This window comes from Pteropus vampyrus, unplaced genomic scaffold, assembly GCF_000151845.1.
Source record: "Pteropus vampyrus isolate Shadow unplaced genomic scaffold, Pvam_2.0 Scaffold22, whole genome shotgun sequence".
Taxonomy (NCBI): Eukaryota; Metazoa; Chordata; class Mammalia; order Chiroptera; family Pteropodidae; genus Pteropus; species Pteropus vampyrus.
The window spans coordinates 1,626,981-1,646,936 of record NW_011888803.1 but is presented as its reverse complement, the minus strand read 5'-3'; the positions used below and the strand labels follow the sequence as shown (position 1 = coordinate 1,646,936).

The 19,956-nt window shown below is 36.2% G+C and overlaps 1 protein-coding gene across 3 annotated transcripts in view; it reads right to left on the bottom strand.

Annotated features, from left to right (window-relative positions):
• AK5 (adenylate kinase 5) overlaps nucleotides 1–19,956 on the bottom strand; it is a 202,504-nt gene that overhangs the window by 136,122 nt on the left and 46,426 nt on the right. For all 3 annotated transcript variants that reach the window (XM_011355521.2, XM_023528031.1, XM_011355520.2), the window contains exon 6: nucleotides 15,636–15,827. In XM_011355521.2, coding sequence (XP_011353823.1) covers nucleotides 15,636–15,827 — 192 coding nt within the window. The remainder of the gene's footprint in view (nucleotides 1–15,635; nucleotides 15,828–19,956) is intronic.

The window sequence follows — 19,956 nt, the reverse complement described above, 5'->3', positions numbered from 1 at the left end:
ATTATTATTATGCACATATTTTGATTAGACTCCTTTCTAAATGTCTGGGCAAGGGCTATAGATTACACTAATAATTACAGATATGATTTATTTAACCACCTGTGTGATATGAGTGCATTATTCAAATTATTTCTAATCCTTAATTAATCTTGCAAGTCAGTTAACATCTTCTCCATTTTACAGATGAGGATATTCCAGCTTAAAGAGGTTAAGAAACTGGCCAGGATTCAAACCTTGATTTTTGTGACTTGAAAGCCAGCCTTTGGCCTACCACACCACACGATCTAGGTTTTGCTTAACCTTGTATTTATCATTGAATCCTTTGTAGCATTTCCTTAGTTGAGGTTCTTTTGATTATATTAAAGATTAAGCAAAGTTTTTGAATGACACAGGCATGAACAAATATACAAAGCTGGCAGCCATACCTAAGTTTCCTGGTGTCTATTAAGAACCTCTTTAAGGAGAAAAAAACAGGGGAGATCAACGAAGAGAGTGAAAGCAAAATTAGAAGGAAAGAGAAGAGAGAGAAATCAACACCAAGAGTCTTTCAAATAGCTTCTGAAGAGCTTTTATAGCTGGTGAAAGGTTTGGCAATGTTCCTTTCACATTGAGAAGCTGCGTTCAATTTTCTCAGTTCATTATTTCACAGGAGCTGTAGCAGCCATCTTCCTGAGCCTTAAGAAATGCCACTGGAATATAGAAATTTCTTTCTTGTCGGAAATACAATATATTAAAAGAATCAGGAAGAGAAAGCAGCATAACACATGTGGTTGCTATAGCACTAAAAATACTTTTGGCCAGTACAGGGGCAATACCATGAAAATAATAACAACAATAATAACAACAGCCATGTCCGATTAGTTCTTTTTTTTGGTGCTGTGTTGAATGCTTTAATTACCATTTCTCACTGAATTTTCACAACCTACATAGGAGATAGGGATTAGGAAATTCAGTTTTCAGATGTCATAACTGAGGCCCCAAGAGATTCAGTAACTTGAGCAAGGTCAAGAGTTGGTTAATGGCCTACAACCATGATCAGTTTACCTCTGACTTTTGTTTTAAATCACTGGCCCAGTTTTTCTTCTGTGATAAATGTTTCATTTGTCTGGCATGTTCATTTTTTTTCTAGATTTTTCTCTTTATGTCTCCAAATCCGGATGCGATTAAAGTGTTGGTTTAAATCTATGTTTCATTCAATAAATATTTCCTGAGCACCTACTATGTGCCAGGCAGTGTTCTAAGAGTTTGAGATGTAGTGGTAAGGAGATCAGTCAAAACGCTTTCCTTCATTGAACTTTTGTTTCAGTGAGATATCACATTCTTTCTGAAATTTGCATTATTTGAAGAATTCTAATTTGCCTGATAACATTGTGTAACAAAGAATATCAAAATCTGATATGAAATTTAAGACTTAATTTTTGAACCAAGAGACTTAACACTTAAAAGGAAAACAAAGCAAATTTACAGCAATGTAAAGATGAGAATTCTTAAAAGATGTTATCTGGGATTAATTGCAGAGAAGGCGTGACAAAAGGTTTTCAAGCTGAAAAGTCTTTTCTGGCTTTGTTTTTGCTTCCAGTTAAGTATATATGTATTTAATGAGGGCCATCATATAATTAACAACCCATTAACATGGTGTATTAATTTAGTAAATATATATTGAAGGTGAATTTATGGGCTACAAGGCAGGTGCTAAAAATAAAATACTGAAGGCAATAGTAAAGTTACAAAGAAGAAAGGAGACAGCGGAATTATAAAGAGAGTAGAATTATGGCAGAAAGACGCTGAAATCAAAATCATATTCAGCCCTTGATAGAAGTAGAATTATAACACAGTGTAATAACTGCCATGATAGGGATCATAAAGAGATGTTAGGGGAGCTCATAGTTGGGGCATCTGTCTCCACCAGGGTGGTTCCCAGAGGAAGCCATATCAAGCATTGCAGCCCAGTCAAATCAAGGCAGAGCAGTGGAGTCGATCAGAACTACAGGGAGAGGGAACAGTTTGGGCAACAGCCCTAGCTGAAAAGAATGCAGACTGTGAGCAACTACAAGCAACAGAAGATAACCTGAGCCAACGGAAGTTTCCTATGTTTCTTCAATTTTAAAGCAAAACTATCATTTCACAGAATACGGAAAAGAGCAGTGCCATCATGGAACTGCCTATCCATGCAATTCTAGGAAATTAAGGAACTGATATTGTTAATTCAGTATTTTAGGAATTCAGATGGAATTGCTGAAATGAATTGGCAATCAGAAGTTGCAGTCATACTACACTGCTAACAGAGCCAAGAGGATTTCACCTCAAGAGCTATGAAATCTGAGACAGACACTAGGTTTAGTTGGAAATTACTGCTGAATTCAGATTGTAAGGAATCTTATCTTTTTGGACTTTTGTCAGAACTAAGTTGTCATGAACATACGAACTCTAAAGCTTTGGTAGAAAAACTAAAAATAAAAATTATCAAGTATATATCAAGAGATGGTGATTTCTGCATTCAGATTTTTAAGCAGAAGTTTCAGGATAGAAGAAAAATCATATCTCACATCGCAAACAACCTCGGTATTTTCAGGTAAGAAATAAGATTCTTTACCAAACACCCCCCCCACCGCCCCCACCACCCCCATTCCTCTTTTCTTTCCTGGATCCTGAATTTGACAGCAATTGTAGAAACTGTTTGAAGCAACACTCTGGTATTTTCTGAGAAATCTCTCACGGCAGCTGACACCTTCAAATAACCTGTGAATTGGAGTGGTTAGAGGCCAGACCACAGAGGAAAGTACCTATTTTTGAAAGCCCGAGTTTAAAATACTACCAAAAAGCTACTTATCCAACCCAAATAAATGAAGTTTAAACGAGGTCTTACTCATGCTAAACTTATCAGAACTAATTCATTCAGTCCAACTCATTAATTTATGCATTAATCCAACAAATATTTTAAAGCGCTGACTATGTATTTGGTACTGTTCTGGCTGCACAGTCCTTGCTAAGCTAGTTACTAAAGAGAGCAGCCAAAATTATCCTGCAGCTTACACACATCAAGCTTCTTTTCTAAAGACATCCTTTTAGATCCAGGGTTGTTTCGTTACTTCATCTAGGAGATCTGAAAGCCTGAAATCAAAGTCTTCATTAATATTTGAGTACCCCATGTTAGCTACAAATCCCTAAACAACTGCCTAAAAAGAAAATGATGAATGAGTATATTTAAAAAATTATTTTGCACTGTGCTAATTCTTAGATTAGGAAGGGGGGATCAATGAGAAATCAGAATGGTTACAATAAAATTTTCTTTATTTCCCCACTCCTTTCCTGGCTATTCAGCCCTTGATAGAAACCAGTTCTAATGCTGAACTTGGTAATGACTATGACTCCTTTCTCAGTAATTTCAAGTGCCTGATTATTTCTTTGCACAGAATAACCTTTGTAGATTGTCCCAGAGTGTTCTGAGTTCATTCAGTCTCACAAGGCAGACACAATTTACTCCATCTTGTAGCCCTCTGTACATCCTTCTATCATAATATGGTCAGATGCACTGTTTATTTCCTCTCCTCCCCTCTATACGTGGGTTCTTTCAGAGCATGGATGTGTCTGCATATCTGTCTGTGTCCCATCTGTTAGGTCAGGGTAAATTAGGTGGAGGCACCATCCTTGGGGCTATGCCTGGATAGAAGCCTTCCAGAGGCTGGCTGGATGAGAGGCAGAATGATGGATGAGGGCAGCCAGTCACAGCAGATGAGACAACAGCACGTGCTGAGTCTGAAGGGTAAAGCGGGGAAGACCAGAGAAGAAAAAATAATGTCAGAGTGAAATGTGGAATGCATGAGACAAGAGACAAGTTGTGCAGTTTAAGATTTATCTAAGGACAGAAAGCTCTTGTCCTTACCTGGAATGAGATAACTTAGGTAAAATACCTGGCACATAAAAGGCACTAAATAATTTTAATACTACCTACCTTACAGGGTTGAATGATTTAAAAAAGTAAAGTTTGCAAATGAGCTGGCATAGTACTTGATATAGCATGTAAGCTCTTCATTTCTCTTAGAATTAGATTTCTCAGTCAAAATATCAGCCACTTCACAATCTGACATTATCGATATCTTCTGATTTTTTGGGGGGTAGTTAACTCTTTGCTTGGATAAAAGTCTGGCTCAAGCCCTTGTTATTATAACTAAGTGGACTCTGGGAGATGGAACCTACTTCAAACCTTAGCCCCCTGATTTTCTGGCCCTGGCATTTATGGTATATTCTTGAACCTCTCTAAGCCTTTTTCCTTCATTAAACTTTAAGGACATTTGTGAAAATTCGATATAAAGTGAATAAAGATCCTAGGACACTGAATTGAAAAGTAGCTATTATTATTAAAGAGATACTTTCTACTTTAACCATTTTTGATAGAATTACTAGCAAATGTATTTCCCCATATCTTTTAAACAGAAAACTTTTTTTTTCCTTAAAAAACAAAACAAAAACATAACCTTATAGTAGTTATTGTAGATTGGTTTACTCCACATTTATTCTAACTCCTTTTTCCTTTGCTTTCCTCTACTTTAGAAGCTGAGAGGCTAAATAATTTATTTCCCAGTCTCCTTTGAAGGCAGGGGAAAACATGTGACCCAATTTTGACTAATGAGACTTAAGTGTAAGTCATTGAGGATAGAGAGTGGTTTTATGGAAAATCTCTTGCTTTCCTAATGAAAAGTAATAGATGTGGCTGCCCAGCCCTTTGCCTTAACCCCTTTTTGTCCTATTTAGAATGTGGATTTGATGACTAGAGCAGCAACAGCCATTTTGTTACTATGAGGAAATGCATTACAGAAGATGAAACAGAAAGATAGAAGGTGCATGGGCCCTGATGACACCATTTAATCACTGGACCAGCTCTGGATCATCCATCTCTGTACTCATCATTACACAAGTCACATAAATGTGTCTGTTTAAGCCACATCTATTCAGCTATCCTGGTTATAATCAAACACATCCTTAACAGATATAAATCTTTTATTTTTGATAACTGATTACTGTGTGGTGCTTTAATGGAGCTATGCCCTCACATCTATAAGATGTGTAGTTCTGTCTGCCATGAAGATAAAGGGTTCCAGATATGTCTATAGTCTTTCGCTTAATTCATTAATTGACTCACTTGATAAGTAATTTTGAAACAATGATTTGTGGAAAGAATAACTGGTAATTCCACTGTCTGCTATCTCTCTGCTTAGATTTTAATGTCACTTTATAGTGCTTTAGCTAATCACAGTTGGTTCCAGATGGTTGTAGATGCTGCCCCACGGAGAAGTAAAACCTTGTGTCATACACAGTCACTATCCCAATTTAGGCCTTTATCACATTCTTTCCAGATGCTTACTTTATTCAGTATTTTATGCACAGCTACCAGCTTAATATTTCTAGTTATGTCATTCCCTTGCTCAGAGCCTTTAAAACTTGCCCCTGACCATGGAATAACCCTTCCTCCTTAGCTTAGCACTTCAGTGCCTTTCCCAGTCTGACTCCAGCACATCTCTGTCCCTTCCTAATTCTCACTACTATATTATACACCCTACATGTTTTGGTTCTGCTTATAATGCCCTCTCTCCTCACTTCTAGATTCCAACTCTCACCTACTCCTCAGAGGCCAACGTTTCCAGTAAAGCCTTCTCTAATCTTTCTAGGAGAGAGTCACTCCCCTGCTCCTGCCTCTTTCTGGCCAGAGTGTGTGTCTGTGTGTGGCACTTACCACTTCCTGTGATTTACTCACGTCATCTGTGTTTATATCACTGACTACACACAAACACCACAAATGCAGACCTATCTCCCCATCATCTTCGTATTCTCTACAGTGCCTGATGTGGTCCCTTGTACAAGGGAAAGTGTCATTGTCTGCCATGCAATAGGCCCTCGATAAAATTGAATGGTTGACTGTGAAAGAACTGTCATAATGGGAAGAGGAACTATAAGACTCTAAGGACTCAAAGGGCAGTGCTTTGCCTGTAGCAAAGCTGCAGCCATGGTTTTACATTTGATTTGAGAACTGAGCAAGGTAAGAAGGTGATGGGTAGTGTAGCTAAAAAAAATACAAGACCCAAGAATTGGCCACTTGTGGCAAAATTTCCTTCTTGGAATAATATGCTCGGACTAATCAATTTTTAAAATTATCTTAATTATTTTATATCTGTTACCTAGTAAAATTATTTTAAAAACCTCTCAATGTAATGCACTGACAGAATACGTTTTCTCATTTATTCTTTCCTCAGAAACAGAAATGAAGAGATTCCAGGTGAATAGAGGTGCTTATCAAACAATAACTGCCCAGAGAAAGCGGTAATAAGCTTTCTCTTCAAAATCCAGAGTGCGTTGTGTCATGTTTTAATGAAGGGACAACATAGCACCCACGACTGCTGCCTCTGGGGTCAGTGTCTTGGGGCTGGACTGAGGCTCCACTGCTCTTGTGGGATCCTAGACAAGGTCCACTTTTATTTTCCCATTTGTAGAACGAAGATGATGATAATGAGATTTGGTGAGGATTAATGAACTACCTACCGCATGTGAAGCATTTTGATTTGTAACAGCATATATGAACACTCAGAAATTGTTAGCTGTTATTTTTTAAGACACCATCTAGTCATAATATTTTCTTGTATTTTCCTGACTGTCTTTTTTCTTTTCTCTTGTCTTTTTTTTGTCACTTAATTTAACTACAGTGCCATCTCTCTTTAAAGATATTGATCAATTCCAATTAGTTTTGTCTTAAGCATGAAAATAATTTAACTTTACCAAAAATATTATTTTCTTACTCATGTTCCTGATAAGTCTCAGTATAACATATTATAGTAAACTAAGACCTAATTCTGGAAGTGTGGAACGTTCACTGACACAACTTTTGAAATTATTGTATTAATCACAGAGCGACTCCTGGAGAAGTGACCAGCTGAAAATGTGTGTGTGTGTGTGTGTGTGTGTGTGTGTGTGTGTGTGTGTGTGTGTACACGTCTGTGTATGAGTGCATTTTCTTGTCAAGAAAGCTGTCAGTATGACACAACTTTCAGCTTCCAACTATCTACTAATCTGTTTCATTTCAGATAAAGCTGTTGTGAAACCCAGTCTCATAGAAATAACATAGGTCTTAATTAAAGTATTCTTAGATAGATTTGTCAACACAGTTCTTAGAATTGGTGTTTTCTTGATGTGAATCTTCCAAATGTGTTTGCTTGAATGTTATCTTAATTTTATCCACATCATTTATTTCATGATTATCATGCAAGAACCCTACATTATACTTAAGATGATTAAAAGTTGTTGTTGGGTTTTTTTCGGACTCTATTTCATGAATATCTGTAATAATAAAACCAACAGAAACATTCCTTTTGGAGATGAAATCATGCTCAATTTTTAAGTTCTTCCTCATTTTTCCTGTGAACACAGGTATAAAACATCACAATGAGAATACTACAATTGTTGTGGGAGAGCTCTTATCATCCATCCCTGACCACAGGGTTGCCATATAATCGGCATTCTGCTTTGAAAGGAGATGCATTCACTGAGTCGTTGAGTTTGCTCTCTGCCTGCAGAGTGTGAAACAGAACTCTACACTGAGCCAGCTTTGGGTATGGAAAAGTCATGAGTCAGGATGCTCTCTTGTTAACAAGACAGAGACAGAACACCAAAATTAGCTCTTAATACGGTATCTGCTTATTCTCCCTGTTGTTTTGATGCTGGTAAGGATCCAGCATAATCTGCCCCAGAACTGTGGATTTTAACTTTGCTGTATGTGAGTTGGCACTTTTTGAGCAAACGGCATTATCTTTCAGTGCTTTTACTTTTCTTTCTATACAAAAGATCACAGAATGAAACTGGTATCAAAGTATTTTCGTTTTTAGAGCCCACAATGATGAGTTTATGGAAGTAATCAGATTTACTTTTCACTTTAATTCTGGATATTTTTAAACCAGGATTACAAAGAACTACGTTAATAGGTACATTAAATGGGCACCACTGACTAATCCACACTGATATTACCCTCCTACAGTAAGCAACAGTACTCTTTCTAGGGCAGTGCCCTCATGCCAGCACTGCATGCAGTAGGATTTGATAAATGCTTGTTGCCCAGACAATGTGTGTGATTCCTTATAAGCTTCTCTTTATGCAAGTCAAAAATGGGTATTTCTGATGTTACTTCTTGGCTCTCCACATTGAAATTCTATCAGTCTCAGGTTTCATGCCAAAAGATACTATCTACTTAATATAAAAATACTTTTGGCAACTGAAAGACTATTCAGAGGGCCATATATCTAGGTTCACATATACAGCACTGTCAATTAAGTAAATATTTCCAGAGTACAACCACAGCCTTTCCTATACGTTAACCTTTGAAAACTCCTCCTCAATTATTCTTAGTTACTAATCCACCAAACTCCTCCTTGATTACTCCTAGTTACTAATCCACCAAGTAGAAATTAATGGGCGCTTTCAGTTACATGACAATGGATGTTTAAACAGGATATAAGTAGTGATGGTACTTACAAGAAATACAGCTTCACTGTTAAATGTTAAAAATTCATCAACCTGTTAAGTACTGAGAAGCAATAGCAGATCTTTCCTCCTCCTAATTTTAGAAAAATGGGTTTGTTTGGGTAAACTGTTATCAAGTGTTTTCATTGCCTTTCTTATGTTTAGGTGAGGGTTTATAATGCTTAGATTTCTTTTCCACCTCCCTGTGCAGTGATGTTAGTGGAGATGGGGATAATTAACCAATGGCTGTGCACTGGGAGTTTAGGGATAAATGTACTTGCATTTTAAATGTTAATGTTGATTCCTATTAAACTTAATTAACAAATTACTAGTCAGCAGTTCTTTCTAAATTAACTTTTACCATTCTTGTTTATTTTCCCTTTGGCTAAGAATGTCTGGCGGGATGGGAATTACACAGTTTGGGTGGTAAATTTGAAATCTATAATGGGGCATTCTCAAATCTGAAGGAAGTGATATGGGGCGAATTAAGTAAATGTAGTATAAATGGGTTATCTGGAGCTCAGAGATAATTTCTGGTGAATCAATAATAGTGTGGTTTTGAGAAGGATGTTTTCTCTACACTAAGGGTTCCCCAGCACTGATGCCAGTTTGTGATGAAGTGCTTCCTAATCCACAGCAAAATGAGAAAAACAAGGCAAATGCTGGGAATTTTTCTCAAAGCCAAAAGGTTCATTCAGATTTTACTTAAAGTTATGTCATTCCTATTTTTTTTGTGCTAAAAATAGCCCTTTTAAACAATGGCAATAATAAATTTTTCTGCTAATGCTCTCAGTAAAATTAAAAAAGCCAACTGGAGAAATGTGAATTAAAACAACAATGAGATACCACTACACACTTATCGGAATGGCCCAAATCCAGAACAAGGACAACACCAAATGCTGGTGAAGATGTGGAACACCAGGAACTCTCATTCATATTGGTGCGAATGCAAAATGGTACAGCCACATTGGAAGTCAGTTTGGTGGTTTCTAATAAAATTAAACATACACTGATCATACCATCCAGCAACTGTGCAACTGTGCTCCTCAGTACTCATCAAAATGAACTTAAAACTTATGTTCACACAAAAACCTGCACATGGATATTAATAGCTTTATTCGTGATTGCCCAAACTTGGAAGCAACCAAGATGTCTTCAGTGGGTGAATGAATAAACTGTAGTACAACAGACAGTAGAATGTTATGCAGGACAAAAAATAAATGAGCTGTTAAGCCATGAAGTGACATGGAGGAGCCTTAAACACTTATTACTAAGAGAAAGAGGATAATCTGGAAAGGCTACATACTGTTAAGGTTCCAACTACATGACATTCTGGAAAAGGTAAAACTGGAGGCAGTCAAGATCAGTGCTTGCCAGGGTCAGAGTATGGGGGAAGTATGAATAGATGGAGCACGAAGGATTTTTAGGGCAGTAAAAATATTCTGGATGACATTATAAGGATGGATACATTCCTCCAAATCCATAAGAATTGCAACATCAAGAGCAAACCTGAACCCTAAGGTAAACTATGGATTTTGAGTGATTATGATGTTAATGTAGGTTCATCAATTGTAACAAATGCACCACTTTGGGGGAGGCTATGCATATGTGGGGGCAGAGAGTATATGGGTAATCTCTGAGCTTCCTTTCAATTTTGCTGTGAACCTAAAACTGCTCTAGAAAAATGAAGTCTTTTAAAGAAAAAAAGCTGACTTCATCTTAGTCCTATTAAAATTTTTTTCTGCTCTATTAAGCACTGGAGAATCACTGGGCTATGTAGCCTTGCTATATGCCAAGATGGTTCATAATGAGTCCCTCATCCAATTTCTCAGGAAAATTGGTGTTGGTGAACAAGAAGTAATACTGATTTTTAACATTTTTCAGTTTATGCCTGTCTGGCTAAAGAAATCGTCTGTAAATCTGGGTATTCATTAGTAGACCTCTTCATACATCCTATGACTACAGCTTACTTTTCATTTGAAGTTACTTTTCTCTTGCTTCTGTTAAGGGCGGAAAATTTTCAAGTGAGCCAACTAGCTAAGTCAGCTACAGGGAAGAAATATCTTTAGATACCAGAAGCTGTCCTACTTGCTTGTGTGTGGTTTAGCAAGTGTATTGTGTAAGATATGAAGATGGCCAATGTCTACTTCTGTAATCCATTTACTTGTTAATTAAGGGTGTTATTCCGGGCAAAGATATGCTAACAGCCAACTTCCACTTCTGTAATCTGCATGCTTGTTGAGGAGACCACCAGGATATGGTCTTAAGCTTTATCAGCTGCCTCCTCTGAAAGCTCGGGGCTGATCTCCTCTAACCCTGCGTGGTAGAGAGTCAGTCGCCGGCCGGCTAATAAAGGCTCATAATTAATCTCAATTGGCTCCTGGGTCTCAGAATCGTTCGCGCCATAACACTTCCTCATTTAAAAAGTCCAGAAGAAAAAAATGATCATTTGTTTACTTCACAGCCTAAAGCTAAATGTGGACTTTTACTGATTATCACTCATATTAAGTAGTATTTGTTCAATGCACATGATTGTCCAACCATTTCCCTGGCAAGTTGCATGTTATTCTGACTGAATAGAATATCCAACAGCACAGTGCATTTTGGAATATAATAATATAAACTATATTTTACCGTATTATTTTTCAAGCATTTTAACAGATCGTTTTCTTAAAAAAATAAATGAACAAAATCACATATACATTTTAAAGAGTTCATCAAATTCAGAGACTTGATCTATCTTAACTAATACTATTTCTTAAAAAGAGGGCTCCAACTTAATGAAGAGATTAAAACAAAGCTAGTGTTTTTATTTATAGCTTTAAAAATAACATTATCACTGAACATACCTATAAAAGGAAAATTATTGTTCAAGAGTTATACAGTTTGATCAAGTCCAAGTGCTCCAAATTGTCATAAAACAGTGTAGGGAGGAGGCAAGAGAATTAAAAATGTTAATCAAGTTACATTCAGAGACTTCAATATGCTGATCAGCCCTGCAGCCAGGCCAGGAGGATACCTTCAGAACAAAGGACGATTTCTGCTGGAATTACTAACAATCCATTCCCCACACCAGTGAAGGGGAAACCAGAACCAACAGAATCATTCCCTATGGCTAAAACCATGGGGAACCTATGGATTAAAGGCTGGGAACTGCTAGCAGGCTTTTCACTCTACATATTCTTACCTTTTCACACTACATACCCTTCCTCTTCCTCAAGTATGTCCATATCAAAGGAAATGGGTTAACAAAGTCTTTTAAACTATAACTAACAGGAACTAAAGAATGACATATAAACTGAATTCCCAGAACACTAGGGGTCCCTCTCACTGTCTTTACTCTTTCTCGCTGTCTTCCTTTCTATTGTCTCTGCCCCTCTGAGCCTGTCTCTTAGGTTCTCTCGCTCTGCCTCTCAGAGGAGACCACACTCTATGGAATGATACCCCTTCTCCAATAAACTTTCCTTTTGACTCTAACTTTGGCATGTGTGTTGAATTCTTTCTACACCCTCTGCCAAAGGATCCTCTTCTCTTGGTGCAGAGCTTGGTCTCCCTGCCACTTGGGGAAATTTGCCCTGCCTTGCATCATACAGCTTATTTGGCTTTCCTAGTCCCAGTAATACTAACTTCAAAGAAAAACCCACAAACTTTGGGAACTCACAGCATCCTAATCATTAATTAGAAGCATCAAATTGTAAAAGACATTATGAGCAATTACATTCAACCTATGGTAAATTAGAAAACAACACATAAGCTTGTTTGAAAAGAATCTATGAAGCCTCAAATATCCTAGCCTTGTGATTTCATATCACTTAATTCATACCTGCACAGACAGCTGTATATAGACAAGTAAAACAGTCAGAATGAAGAGGCCCATGCAATGAGAACCATGTGAACGAGATTCCCTATTTTGGTTAGGTTTTCTATTCAAACTAGTTTTGTTTTGTTTTTTCCTAAAAAACAAACAAAAAACTAGTTTTTTTTTCTCTAGTCCAATCTCCCAACAGATACAGTCAATGATGAAGTAAAAAAAGAAAAAAGAATGGGTTGACATCTATTATAATTCAACGACATTATTCAGACACAGCCACTATGTAGCTTGATTACATGGCTTATATAGACTGGCACAATTTTACAAATGATTAACAGACACTTTTAAAGAAAAAAATGAATTTGGCATGAAGTTTTAAAACTTAATTTTTCATTTCGGATTCCTTCAATAATCTATGGGAGAAAAGGTAGCAGAGTGTCCTCGAAGAGTACAGTTAGTGGTAAGGATAGGTTCCAAAAGATGGGCATTAGAGGAGAGAGGAAGAAATTTAAAAATTATAAAATAATATAACTATTTAAATTGCCCTCACAACATTCCAGGCACCTTTTGAGGTACTTGACCTCCATTTACTCCTATACTGAGGTAAGATCGACAATTACACCCATTTTACAGGTCAGGCATCTGAGTCACAGAAAAGATAAGGAACCTGCAGAAGGTCACACAGGTAGCAGGTGGTGAACCTGGAATCTGAACCAGGCAATGTGGTCATGTGGTGCATCTTTAACGTGGCCTCTGCATTGCCATTGTCTGCCATGTTACACGCATTCTCTCATTTCACCCGTACAACAGCATTACGCAGCAGGTAACATCTCCAATTACAGATGAAGAACAAGTCCTAGAGCATCATAGATTTATTAAATGGCAGTGGAGCTGAAATGCCAAGTGAGAGATTTCAGACTCCAAAGCTTTAGGGAAGAGGAGCATCAAGATGAAATTTCTCACCTGGAATGAAGAAGGACGTGGGTTCTGTGATCCTTAAGAACCTCGAACCAAGATAAATGAGTAAGCCTGCCTGTGGGCAAGGAGAAAGTCTGCTCTGTTCACTATGGGGAATTCCAATCCCTAACATAGCATGACATATATGAGGGCACTCTCTACTCCGTTACAACAGTCACCAATCTTAATGACTGATTGTTTAATGTGGCTTTCCCCGCAGACTGTAAGCTCTGTTCATTTAGTGTGAATATACTATGTTCCAGACAGGTACTCTTCTAAGTGCTTGGGATATGCCAGTGAATACAGTAAAGATCCTAACCTGTTGCTTATTTAACTTTGCACCCCTGGCACTTAGTAGAATATTGGGTTCCCATTGGTTCTGAATAATATTTACTGAATGAATAAATGAATGAATTAGGAGGGGCAGGTAGAAACAAAAGAAAAAAAAAACTACAGTGAAAAGGAAGTATCTGTGTTTGCTCTATTAACACCCAAATTTTTATTAAAATCTTAATATACTTGTGGTTAATAAGAATGACCATTTTTTATTATTTAACTTATCTTTAAAAGTATAATTGCTACCAAACGTATTTTAATTCCAAAAGGGCACAAGCATCCAGGTCCTGAAGGAGGACTTGTGGTTCAGGATGCAACAACTGCTCCTTTGTCAGACTACATTTTCAAATCATATTCTCCAGCACTTAGCCCGTGTTTGTGCTCACCACTTTTCAAAAGGTGACTTTCCAAGGCAAGTCTTCTCCCAGTAATTAGAAGTATTTATCTTAAAGCTCGTTCTGTTTTAGCAGTGAGGTTATACGCAGTCATCTGTATTGTTACTGACTTCCTCAATTAGAGGCAATGGCATTTCACCTCCATGCAAAATATTAGTAAATTAACAGTCCCCACTCTGCATTCATTGGAAAAATCTGCTCTGCTTGTGATGACGAAAGTGACAAGCAGGGAGTAATCAGAGACACTCCAGTATACCTTTAAGCCTTGCAAACATCAATTAAAACTCTGGCTCTGCACCTTGTCATTGGGGTTTGGCCTGTAGGGTACATTTCTTTTTTTCATGACATGATGCATAAGTCAGCATTGGTAATTGCAAGAGAAATCAGTAACTCCAACAAAAAACAGCGATAGAAACATCCACCCTGGTTTTCCAGAATCTTTCCTATTACTCAATGTTTCTTTTAGACCATAAAATGAACTCTAACATTGTGAACAATTTTCAGATCAGATTTATAGTTCTCTGACATGACAACTTTGACTCAAAGAGCAAATTCTAACGAATATTTCCTTATAGTGCTAAGAAGACTGCAAAGAGATTATTATTTAAATGTTGTGACCGTCTCTTTCAGATGTAAAGGCATCTTAGTCTAATGAAGATATTTTTAACCTAGTAATTGTTAGGTCACGTGGATGGGCTTCAGTAGATTTACCTAAAATTTGTGAAAAACATCTTACGTGTATTGTATTAGGATAAACCTGGCCACTTTTATCAGCTTCTTTATGAGGACTTGTAACCCCATTAGGTAAGAATCTCTGGTCTGGTGAGAAGGACCCAAAGGCTGCGTGGAGGGTTCTGCTGGGGTCTGCCACCAGAACTGTCATGGAGTTGGCCCGGTTTTAGTTCCTGTTTGTTTCCTCTATGTTTTAATATTTCAAACATAGGAATCATCAGTTTAGCTGAATCTTCACCTCTAATGTCCTATATTCTAATAACTATAATAAGTAATGATTCAGCCTCATCCTTCATTGGCACTTTTGAGTATCATTAACCACAAAACTAAACATTTATGAAGACATTAATATTTGCATTGCATCAATGGAGCAGAAAGATCAACACTTTCCATTTGGAGACAGTATCACTTCTTCATGACAAGTCAAACCCTTAGGAAACTTTCATGCCATCAGAATATCATTTCTTTATGTGGTATGTTATAATAAAGCCTAACTTATAATTTAGGTATAATATAGCACTATGTCAACTGTGCGTTTTTAAGTCTATCAATTCTATTATGTTTCCAAAGACAGAAATGTTGAGGAACTGGACAAGTATTGCTTAAAATTATCCAACTAATTATTTCAAAATCCTTCTTTTTCGGGGGCTATGGAATTCCAGCCAAGGTTAAAGGTTATCTTTTGTAAAATCAATTAAACTAAAATGAAAGTTTTTAATTTTTTATCATTATGGCTTAATAAAGGTAAATCAGGTCAAAATTATTGATTTTTTTTTTCACTAAATCTGTATTCAAGAACAGCCACTTATTTAATGTAAAGAAGATTTCTAAATGAGAAAGGTCTAATGAGAAATCTAAATGATCATTTTTGTACTGCATATGTAAAACTATAGTTAACTTACTGTCATGATGAGCCCCTTTTCCTGGAAGTATTTAACCAATGGAGCAGCATTCTGCTTGAAGTTCATTAGTCTCCTTTGGGTAGCTTTCAGATTGTCATCAGGACGCCCCTGTTGCTCTGCGCGCTTCAATAATCTTTCTTTGAGCCTCTGATTGGCGCAAGCCAGGAACACGACCAAGTCGGGAGTACAGATCTGTGGAGAGCATCAGATAGATAGGCATTCAACATACCAACCAATGCAAGTACAGGCAATAGCATGCATCTCTTTTGGTTCTGTTGCAGTGCCATATTTTTGGCCTTCTATGTTTTTTTTTGCCAGCACATTTCCAGGGTTATCACTACACAATGCCAGGAGCAGTCACTGCCATAATAATCCAAGTAAATGGCATACCCCAACCCATATGACCATATGCAGCGACCTACTAATTTTAGGAGAATACTTTTTATTTATGCTCAAATATGCGTCCTGGTTGAATTAAGAATATAGGCCAAACTTTGCCAAAGGTATATGTGACCTGATTTTAGAGGGGAGATGACTATTGGGCCATGGATGTTGTCTACAGGGAATAAGTACTGCTGCTATTATTACAATTTGATGTCCTTTCAAAAGTATCTACTTTATGCCAGGTCCGATGTTAAGTTATTTCCTATGATAATGTTAAACTTCACAACAATCTGCATTACTTACATTTTACAGATGAGAAAAACTGAGCCTCTGAGAAATTAAAGTACTTATCTGAGGCCATGTGGTCAGTAAGATCAAAGTTGATATCTGAACCTAGGTTTCTCTGGCCTAAGGCCTCTGTTCTTTCCACTGTTACAAAGCACCAAATGGCCCAAAGACCTTTGTGAATTTCTGAAAATATCAAGGAATGACATGGAAAGAACTTATGAAATAAACAGTTTTTATTTGACTCAATTAGAATTACTATTGCATTTGAAAGGTAACATGGTCATATAAAGTGAATGCAGTTTCTTATTGAAGATGGGAAAAGACAAAAAGGCAGTTTTGCATAGTGGTTTAAAGCAATAATCTCCAAAACTTTTAATCTCGTCTTCACATTAGTAAATTATTTGAGTGTGTACCACAATAAATATATACTTATTAAGATATAGATTATGCACGTATAAATGATATGCATGTGTTACCACACTAATACAGGATGCAATTTAGAAAATATGATCATTCTTTTATCCACAAGGGATTGAGTCCAGGATCCCTACATGATACAAAATCTGAGGATGCTCAAGTCCCTCATAAAATTGGGTAGTATTTGCATATAACCTCCATACATTCTCCCCTATACTTTAAATCACTTCAAGATTACTTGTAATACCCAATACCATGTAAATGCTATGCAAACAGTTGATATACTATATTATTTAGAAAATTATGACAAGGAACAAGTTCATGTATAGACATGTTCAGTACACATCAACAATGCTGTAACATTTTTTCTGAATATTTTCCATTTGTGGTTGGTTGAATCTGCAAATGCAGAACATGCAGATATGGAGGGCTGGCTGTATACACAAAAGTACAATTTAAAAAGGATGAATTATAATAATCATAATTTTTATATTTTCTTCCCAAAACACAGCAGTTTGCCTTGTGTCCTCTGGATACCACTGGTTAGAAAATGGACTCTGAAGACTGGAAGCATAAATTCCAGTTTTTGTCCTTGAACTTACCAGTTGAGAGATGGGTATATGACTTAACTTTGCTAAACCTCTGTGTCCTCATCCGTCAGTAGAGATAGGTAAAACTACCTTCCTGAGTTATTAGAAAGATTAAATAAGATAATGTATATAAAATACAAAGCATGAACTTGATCCACATGCTCAACAAATTTTAGCCATGTTTATTATCTCTTGGTATTCATAATTCTATGTTGTCCTGGTTCTCCTTTAACTTTTTTTGTTTATCTTTTTTTTGCATTTTTTTTCTTCCTTAAACCCACAAGTGGGGAGGAGGATTCCTTGAGGCTTAGATGATGTTTTTTACCCCTCTTCAGATTCTTAATCTCTTCTCATTCTCTCAGTGCCTTTCCACCTTTTTGTTTCAACCACTACCCTTTGTTGATGAATTCCAAATCTACATTTTCAGCACTGACTTTCAATAGCACTTAAGTTTTATATTGTCAAATGTTTATATGATGGCTCTGTCTGTAAGTCTTAATGGTACTTGTTACTCAGCAAGGCTAAAATTAATCTCAGCACATTTTTACCTAAATGAAATTTCCACCTTGTTTATTTATTTATTTTTATGGTAGCAATACTAATTTCCTAAATTTCTCAGCTAGAAGCCTCCATATTGTTTCTAACCCTTACTTATCAAAACTTCAGTCTTTCTGAGCTATCACCTTTGCCTATGAATTTTGCCTTTGAAACACCATCCAGACTTCTCTTGCATCAATTTCTACTGCCACCGTGTAAGCATAGGCACATACTGGCATAAGTGATTAAGAACATGATTTTTAGAATAGATTGTTATGAATTTGAATCTAGAATCTGCCATCTATTAGTTGTTTGTCCTTGGGCAAATGATTCAATTTCTCTGAACCTCAGTTTTCTCAACTGTAAAACAAGGGGAAAAAAACCCGCCATCTCAGTAGCTTAGTATTTATCAATTTTAAAAAAAGTTCTAAATAGCTTTTGAGAAAGCTTAACAATTTGGAAAATTACAATTTATAGATATTATCTGAAGTTAAAACTTTTTCAAATATATTATAAAATTCATATTTAATAAAATCTTTGGCAATATTCAGCCTTACTCAATATAACAAATGACATCCTTTTTAATTGCCTTTAAATGAATTATATAAGGGAGAAGACAATTTTTGACAAATAAATGAAAATGACATTATATTGTGCTTGGTTTGGTTATAATGTATATTAAAATATGAAAAAAATCTGAACTGCTAGCTCGATACTGAATGCAGATAAAAACTTCTTGCATTTTGAAATTCTTGCAGTTTTCATTTAAACAAATTAAACAGTTCACTTTTAATATATTTTTTGTTTTGTTTCACACTGCAATGTAAGCATTTCTCTCTACATAACATAATCAAGTCAGGGATAGACATATATGTAATCATCAGCATATTTTGTCTGTTACTATTGGCTTTTGAAATACTAAAGACATCTTGACATTCATATAAGCTTTTCTTACACTTCGAATGAAATTGCATTTTGTTTATTTAAAAAAATTAACAGAACTTTTAAAAAAGCAGTTTTAGGTGTACAGAAAACTTGAAAGGAATACATAAGATTTTTTTTTAATGCTATACTTCTTATTCTAAACGGTATTACATTAAAGTTTGCCTACTTCACCATCTTGCCTGGAACCTCTTACATTCGTAATATCTAAGATTTTTGATCCGCGAACGCAACTTCAGGCCTGATAAAGATGATTTTAAAGTGAATCTGCAAAGTTATTTAATTTTCTAATTGTGATGAACCTGCTGTCTTTCCTTGGTATAAATTAAACAATATATAACTAGAAATAAAAAAAAAAATCAAAATATAGAACAGATGAGACCATCGTGACAGCTAGGGACAATCAGCTGATTGCTCAACAGAGCAACCGAAGGCACAAGCATACTCATCTATTTCCTAGTAACCACCATATATGATCACTCATTAGGGCTTCGCTTTCTCCAAAGGAATTCCATTTTTAAAGGAAAAAATATTTAAATAGTTTGCTTTTCCCCAAAAATGTAAAATAGAAGCAGACACCATTCTGCTCCAAAAAATAGGAAGCTCCTAGAAAGTTTTCATAAAATTCACTTGTGAAATACTGGGAAGTCTCAACAAAGTAGATCCTTTGCATACCTTTCCTCAGCTTACATTCTCAAAATATATTTGTTAATTGAATGATTGAGTGAATAAGTAAGTAAATAAATAAATAACAACAAAAACTGAGATACTGCTTTTGTCTACGTGGAAGTAAATTTCCCAATTGCTGATACTGTTTCTTCCATTGAATCAACTAAATCGACCTTTCTTCCCCCCTTGCATTATATAGACAAGTCAACCTTCCTCTATCCATTTTCTTAAAGGCCCTACCTGAGTGTTTACTTGTTAAAAAGTGTTCTTGTTACAAAAGAACCCATGGTTGCCTTTAATAAGCAAAGTTGTATTCACTGCGTCAGACTGCAAAATGAGTGTATTTTAATACACCCCGTTCTTAACTTTGAGTACTTTGACTGACCTATTCTTTATAAAGATGTGGTAGAAAGCTTAGATTCCATAATTCAGACTACACTGTCAAAAACCAGGAAGCATAATAGAAAAAGAGTGAGAGAGAGAGAGAGAGAGAG